This window comes from Chaetomium tenue (genome assembly GCF_020726465.1).
Source record: "Chaetomium tenue strain MPI-SDFR-AT-0079 chromosome Unknown F5144scaffold_4, whole genome shotgun sequence".
In the NCBI taxonomy this organism is placed as follows: Eukaryota; Fungi; Ascomycota; class Sordariomycetes; order Sordariales; family Chaetomiaceae; genus Chaetomium; species Chaetomium tenue.
The window spans coordinates 1,607,829-1,615,278 of NW_027117332.1; the positions used below are offsets into that span (position 1 = coordinate 1,607,829).

General features: G+C 56.9%; 2 protein-coding genes across 2 annotated transcripts; one reads left to right on the forward strand and one right to left on the reverse strand.

The window, feature by feature from the left end:
- Window positions 1-116: 116 nt before the first annotated feature.
- On the forward strand, window positions 117-931 carry F5144DRAFT_572130 (uncharacterized protein; the record flags this gene model as incomplete). Its single annotated transcript, XM_066788870.1, has 3 exons — window positions 117-479; window positions 526-596; window positions 775-931. The coding sequence occupies exons 2-3, from the start codon at window positions 526-528 to the stop codon at window positions 929-931; spliced, it is 228 nt and encodes a 75-aa protein (XP_066642908.1). The 5' UTR covers window positions 117-479.
- Window positions 932-1,551: 620 nt separating this feature from the next.
- F5144DRAFT_231346 (uncharacterized protein) lies at window positions 1,552-6,080 on the reverse strand. The gene is made up of 5 exons (XM_066783232.1): window positions 5,387-6,080; window positions 4,042-5,329; window positions 3,917-3,988; window positions 3,793-3,861; window positions 1,552-3,743 (listed from the first exon to the last, which is right to left on the reverse strand). Exons 1-5 carry the CDS (start codon window positions 5,661-5,663, stop codon window positions 1,673-1,675), a joined length of 3,777 nt encoding a protein of 1,258 aa, XP_066642909.1. The 5' UTR covers window positions 5,664-6,080; the 3' UTR covers window positions 1,552-1,672.
- Window positions 6,081-7,450: the final 1,370 nt, after the last annotated feature.

A 7,450-nucleotide genomic window follows, 5' to 3' on the forward strand; every position in this document is an offset into this window, starting at 1 on the left:
CGAAAAGCCGAGTCTAACCCACCGCCAAGCTCGCCTTGCTACCTGTTGATGGACTTGGCATGACTGCTGCACAACCTAAGCTCAATGGTCCAAGCTTTCAGCACGTTCTCGGCCCTGACCGGCCCACCGTCAAGCGAGATTTATGGAGCCGGCTTGGCCTGGGGCAACATCCCTGCAACACATATCGTGGCGGGCTGTTAGCACCGCTTCACCGAAGGCGCTTGACGTAGCGCTGTGTCCTGTCACGCGACCACGACCGTTTGTTTGCAGACACATATAACACCTAAGCTTCTGCTTAGACCTGACTACCTAGGTATTTATCTGTCGTTTGTCAGCTAGGCGCCAAGAAGAAATTGCCTTAGGTAACGCATCCGAGCGGGCATCTTTCACCGCTATGTAAACCCGACGACATCTGTCTACCTGACCTCAACTTTTCACTTTCCTACAACTACAAACCCTTCAAAAAAAAAAAAAAAAAACATCTATCACCTGAAAACCACACGAAAAAGTTACTACGACGATACAATGGCGAACTCAAACTCATCTCGTCCGACTCCGACGCCTTCACCAGCGTCCTCCCCTCTCCGTGTCTTTGCGTAGGTGCCTCTTTCCTCTGCAGCCAGGTCTTGCGTGCCTCCAAGGCAACTCCATCACCACCACCTTCACCACCCTCACCACCTCCATCCACCGCCCGCAAACCTCCACGCCTACCCTTTAAAGAATAGAATGAAAGAAGCCGTCCTAAAAGAACACGCACTAACACCCCAAACACAGCCGCCACCCACGCCTAACGGCTGCCGGCATCGCCATCGCCGGCGTCTGCTTTGGCTTTCGCCACGTCGCGCGCTCCTTCCGCGAGAACGAGCTGCGCCAGAAGAGCATCCCCGGGAACCTCTACGTCAGCGTTGAGCGCAGCGGCGGGGGGTTATGAACTAGTTCTTATGAGGGCACGTGAGTTGGGTTGTGGGATGTTTCTGGGGGGTTATTTTTGTGTGGGGGGCCGATAGCATCATGGGTGTTGGATTTGTGGTCTGTTTTCACGGGTGTATTCATCCATTTAGAATCATGGTCATGGCAAGGTGCATAGGACTACATACCAAGGATGACGGGGAGCGGGTTGGATTATGCTGAATGGCTACAATGAGAGTGTATCAGTATACTAAGTATCATCTTTATTTTGCTTTGCGCAAAGATCGGACAACCTACCTAGGTAGGCAGGCAGGCATCTGGCCAAGGCTACCTATCACATGCGCATCGAAACACAACATCGCAAACGATGCACCCGTATCAAGCACCATATTTAGCACCATGTCAAGCATTAAACCACATGAAAAAGCAAGCCAGCAAAAGCTCAGCATTACGCATTTTTTAACGTGAACCTGCGACCAGCCCCGCCACAGACGGGGAGACTCGCTGCCCACCATGCCCATCACACATCATACCACCCATCCATGAGATACGTGCTATCGTATAACAAAATGCCACCAGCACCAACCGCTCGCCATCCGCACACATGGAGCAGGGAGGCCAGTAAATGCACAAAACGCCGCCCAATGCAACCCAACCCGCACCATGCCAGAAAAAAAAAAGATGAGACCAACCATGCTGCATAACGCCGTCATGACATCAAAAACCCGCTTCCTCGCTTCCCCACCCCCAGCACCGCCAACCCCTAAAACGACAACCCCTTCGTGGAAACCTCCTCCTCATCATCCCGAACCGGCGGCGACAGTCCCAGCTCCGTGCGGGGACTGGCGCCCGCCCTCTCCCTTTCCCTCCCCTTGCCCTTTTCCTTCTCCTTCTCCTTCCCCCCCACCGCGCCCTTGATCCCCAACCCAGCAGTGCCCGGTCCCTCATTTTTCGGACTCCGCCAAATACCAGCCCTCCTACCGGGTGTCGCCGTTGCAGACTTTCGCAGCGTGGGGGTAGTCGCAGCAAACCCACCAGTCCCACCACCAGCAGCCCGAATCCGTCTACTCCCTCCCCCAGCCAACACCAACCTCTCCCTCTCCCTCTCCCTATCTCTCTCCACATCCCTCTCCCGCCCAGCAGCAACCTCGATCAGCGCCGGCCCCGAAACCGAACTCGGATCCGACCCCACCACCACCCGCCCCCTGTCCACATACTGCTGGTGCTGATGTTGTTGATACAGCTGCTGCTGATGCTGCTGATAATGCTGGTACTGCTGCTGGGCGTGATGGCGCCCCCACGACGAGCGCGGGTTACCAGCGCCCGCAGCGACAACCCCCTCATCCGAGTTCCACGCGGCAGCCAAACCCGGGACTGACTTGCGGCGCCTGCCACCACCACCACCACCACCGCCGCCACCACCTGGGGCTCCCGTCAGGGTGCGCATCTCGCGCACCATATGGCCGAGGCTCGCCTCGAGGGACTGCATGCGCGCGAGCATCTGCCGGTCGACGTCGGTGCTGTTGCTGCGGGCGTCGTCTTGGCTGAGCGCGTCCCTCTCCCTGTCCCTGTCTCTGTCCCTGGTGGGAGTATCGTTGTTGTTGACGCCCGCGGTGGGCGTCATGAGTAGGTCCGCGAGGGAACGCCGGCGGGCTGGGGGCAGGCCGTTGCCGGATCCGGTGTTGGGGATGTCCAGCGTCAGGCCCCCGGTGCTGCGGTGAGGTGCCGTCGATGGCTGGATCATGGAGCGCGGGCGAGAGGAGAGGTAGAGGGCGCGGCGTGGAGAGCGGCGGCCGGCGCCTGGCGTTAGGGGGGTTGCGATGGGTGTGTGGCGCGTGCTGAGAGGGCGGGAGAAGGGCCGGGCCGAGGCTGAGGAGGAGCTGTACGGCTGGGAGTCCTCGGGCGCATAGAGGATCGTGTTGGTCGACAGTGTTCGCGTGTGGAGCGGTACCCGGCGGGAGGTTGTCGGGCGGGGGGAATCGACGGGCAACTCAGCAGCCGCGAACCTGGCCGCAACCGGAGTTGTAAAGTAGTCCTCGTCGATGACATCCTCCCTTACCGGGCCGAGATCGTCCATGGCGTTAGTCATGTCATCTCCCTCGTCCTCGTCATTGGTGACCAACTCGTCGTCCCCATCCGCGTCCGTATTTTCCTTCACCTCGAAAGCGTAATCCCGCCGGGCAATACCGTCGTCGTAGACGGCGGGAGCCATTGGGTAGGGAGCATCCAAGATGAAATCGGCAGGGTCGCTCGCCGTTGACCTGATGTCCGAGTAGTGCTTTGGGAACCTTGACGGCCGCTCTCGGTTCATGCTGAGCCTTCTCAGCCAGTCACTGCCCATCCTGCTGTCGATAGTCGAGTAGTTCTGCGGCGAGTTGAACCCCCCTTCATACTGGTCCATCCAGCTCCGGATTTCCGTTTGTGTCTTCCGTCGCTCGGTCCGCCTTTGCGTCCTCATATCCGGGACACGCCGAAACACTTCTTCCAGCGCCTGATCCTTTTGATAGCCAACCACCGATTCCTCGCGAACTCGGGCGCTGGGGCTGAAGACGCCGGGGTCCGAGAACGCATGCGGACGGCCGCGCGGTCTATCAACAAGATCCGTTGCCTCGTACATTTCGGGCGCGAGGAAGAGTTTCTCGTAACAGAATATGCAGAGGAGTAGCGGGAAGTGGGTGATTTTGATCACGGCGCGGTTGAACCGCACATACTGCTCCATACTCATGCAATATCGTAGCGGCATGAGAGCCCAAGCGAAAATGTTGCCGGGGGCTACGTAGGAGAAAAGCGCATCATTCTTCGCCATCGAAATAGTATTGATAGCAAAATTGAAGCTGTATGTTGTCAGTAACGGAATGATGATGACTGTACTGTGAAACCTACTGGTACTCTTCGCTCGCTCTGGACGCGATGGACATGAACGAGTTGGCCAAGACGGTGATGAAAAGAGTTCTGAGAAGGGTTAGCCACTCTGCTGTGAGGGAGGGCACTATTGGCTGCCACTTACATGATCATGAAGTGGCTGATAACAAGAAACAACCCCATCAGCAACTTGCCCATCCAGCTGTAGGATGGCCACCTGGGAATCTCGGTCAGTTTCCGATGTTGCATTCGTTCGCGGGATATACGTACAACTCCCATGCAGATGGGGTGAATCCCATGAGCACTTGAAACATCTTGTAGGCTACCGCTGGAGGGTCATCTTGGTTTTTGGAGAACGCAAAGAAGACAAAGAAGCCGCTAAAGCCGATGAGTACGAGCATGAATACTGCAGCCAGGTCTACCGCGAGAAGCCGGAGCGATATCAGGAGCCTGGAGAAGTTGCGATAGTGGTCGAGCACGCCGAATATCCTCGGAAGCAAAAGGATGGCGTTCACAGCGAGGACATCGTAGGCGTTTTGATTCCACTGGTGAGGATCAAGAAGAAACACGCCGTATATGCGCATGCAGTAGTAAACGATCAGCAGGAGCAAGATGCCAAGGTCGAAGATGTTCCAGAAGCTCATAGCGTAAAACGAAAAGCCTTCTTCGTTGAACCCAACGAGCTCGTCGAGCATGAAACCGGCACTCCAGAACCAGAAAAGCAGCTCTAGGCTGGTGATCTTGCTCGATCTCTGGCTCAACACGGCGAGGAATAGAGATATCAAGATCATGAGAGAGCAGGTTGAGAACAGTCGCCGGTAGCGGGGCACACGAAGCCGGGAGAGCCTAAAAATAGAAGCAGTCCTTGGGTTGTATAAGGTTACAGGCCGCCGGCCAGCGGCGAATGACTGAGACCGGACAGGCTCCTCTTTAGCTCGCTGATCACCCAGTAACGGGGTACGAACAGTGCTTTGGCGCCGCGACTGGTTGCTCCCTGTCGCACTCGGCACAGAGCTCTGGTGCTGGGGCTCCTCTCTGGGGGAAGAGAAGCTAATGGCGCCGTTCCAGATGGCTTCGAGTTGCTGCGTCACCAAGGGGTGGGAAAGGAACTGCTTGGCGGAGGCTCGGATGGCGACCTCGATGGCTGAGGTCCGGAGAGTAGCCGGCTTTGGTCTCCCGCCTGACGCGAGGGGTGTTTGCGAACCTGGGATGCCTTGCAGGGGGTAGAAGTCGTAACAGAGAGCATCGATAAGCTCCCGAGTCGTGTACTCCTTGAGCAGCTTGACGGCCAGAAGCTCGCACACCTTCGCCCGGGTGGCACTTGTGCCGGCGTTCCCAGGGTACAACTGGCCCTCCTTCTCAAACTGGAGACAGTTTGCTAACAGAGCGTAGAGGGTGCCTCGACAAAAGTGTTGTGTACGAATCTGCTGTAGCATAGGCTTGACGAGAAACTGCGACACCTGCGGGGACCTGAGCTGTTCCCAGCTCAGCGTGGTTTCGGTCCTCGTTTGAACAATGATGCGGATCGCGTGGGTCATGCTGTATATCGGGAGCGTATCTGGAGAGCCCAGGCGTCAGCAACTCGACTTAACCACAAGCAACGGGGGATTCCCACCTAGCTGGTTGGCGGTGAAGAGGGGCAAGAGCCCGGTAGGCCGAGCCGGGCCGTCCTCGTCCTCCACCGGGCGTCCCTCGGCCGGGTAGCGGGACCGGTCACCATCGTTGGATTCCTCCTCATCGTCGTCGTCGGCCTCGGTGAAGTCGGCGGTGGCATGAAGGTGACTGCGGTATTCGGCGACAGAAGGGCGGGATGCAAAGTCTTGTTCGGGGTCCGTGGAACCCCCGACTTGGGAGGTGATACCCTTGAAGGGTCGGAGTAGGGCAGACAACATCCTCTGATCGGGTTGGGGGTGCCCCGGCGTGCTAGCAGCGGCGAATGAACGCCATGGAAATTGTCGAATATGAAGGGCTGCGGTCGGGGTATGTGCTGGGTCGTCAATGGTTGCCCTGGTGGTCTTCCAACGCGTACCGTCGTCCTGATCCCGATTTCCGCTTACACAGTCGAAGCCGAAGAAAACAAACGCCCCACGATGTAACAACTGCCTTGGAGTGAAACAATTGATGGCCTAATAAGGCATATTACCTTTTTCTCCTTCCCTCCAAGTATGCAGAAAACCCTCCCAAAGAGAAGATAATGAGGCGCGTGGAGCGCGACTGGCAGTAGCCAGGAAGGATAGGATGGAGCGAGCGTGGGTGGTGGGACGGGGCTAATAAGGGGGCCCGCCGTATCTGTCGACCGATCGCCTGATATGGGCCGGGGGTGGTTCCTCGGGAGGATGAAGGTGAGGAGGGTCAGCTGGGGAATCCCTGCACAGCGCTAAAACACGCCGACACCCTCCCACGCTGCTGCCAACTTTAAAATCATGGAAGAGACTCGACCAGGAGGGAGGAAAGATCTCTTGGGTTTTTCGGGCCCCATCCTCCTCCTCCTCCACCTCCCTCCCATCATTCAGGCTACACCGCCAGACCTAGACACTTTGACTTGGTGGCCTGTTGGCGAATAGGGGAACGTGAAGCGGCGGCTGTTGCATGCGCGCAGCAGCGAATCGCGGGGTCAAGCCCGTCAAAGTGGGTGCCGCCAAGAAGGACGGCGAGGAGGCTGCCTTGCTAGGATGGCGACCAAGTCCACTCCATTGCAGGAATAGCGTCGTTGGACGGAACGCGGCATGTCGCGATGCAAGCGGGCGACCTGCCTCCTTTCTCCCATCTCCCATCTCCCACATGCCGCTCCTGTCGAGACCACGCTTGCCCAACTCGGATCGACCGATACCGCCATGGTGCCCCTCTCTAAGTATCGTGATGAACGCATGACCGCACTTTCGGTGGACGGTGGACGGTGAAAGCGCAGGGTCTTTCAGGGTAGGTTACACTGCTGTGGGTTGCATTTGGCGATATGCAGCAGCTGTCGCCTATCATCCCACATGCCGACCCTCCATTCGAATCGAAGCTGTCCACCCAGTGCCATCCTCCTGGTTTGTCGATCCTCTCCTATCTCCATCGGGCGAAGAGAACGGAGGAGCACAGATGTGAATAAAGCAGACTTGAAACATATTAAACGAGAAGCGGGGAGAATCGGCGAAAGGGCCCGAATCGAATACCTGAGAACGGGAGCATTAGATTGATTGATGTGGAAGCCCCAGATCTTGGATGAGCTGCTGCCAAGCAAGAAAACGCCATCATGTCTTCTGATGATCCCGTACATAATACACGACTAGGATGATGCAAGTCAGATCTGAGACGATGAAACCGTTCTGTCTCAAAAACCGAAGAACTGGGCTCGAGAGATCAAACAGAATGTCTTGATGATGTTTGTCCCCCACGCCGCACAGACGAATCGGTAGCGTAATCCTCGCCGTCCCATGTCTCGTCCAAAGATGCGATGGCAGGGTAGCAATGGGATGGAGAAAGAGGAAACCCGCGTGGCCCATGCCGTGCATTAGCGAAGACGACCGGATGTTTTCCTCCATGGACAGTGCGCTTATGGTGGCTGTAGATTTTGTGATGCAAACATGAAGATGAGCCCGAAGATTATTTCTAAATTTGATGATGGGCGAAAAACGATGGGGTGCCTGCTGTGAATTGTCGAGGACACAACTGGACGAGAAGGAGCGATGCAAAC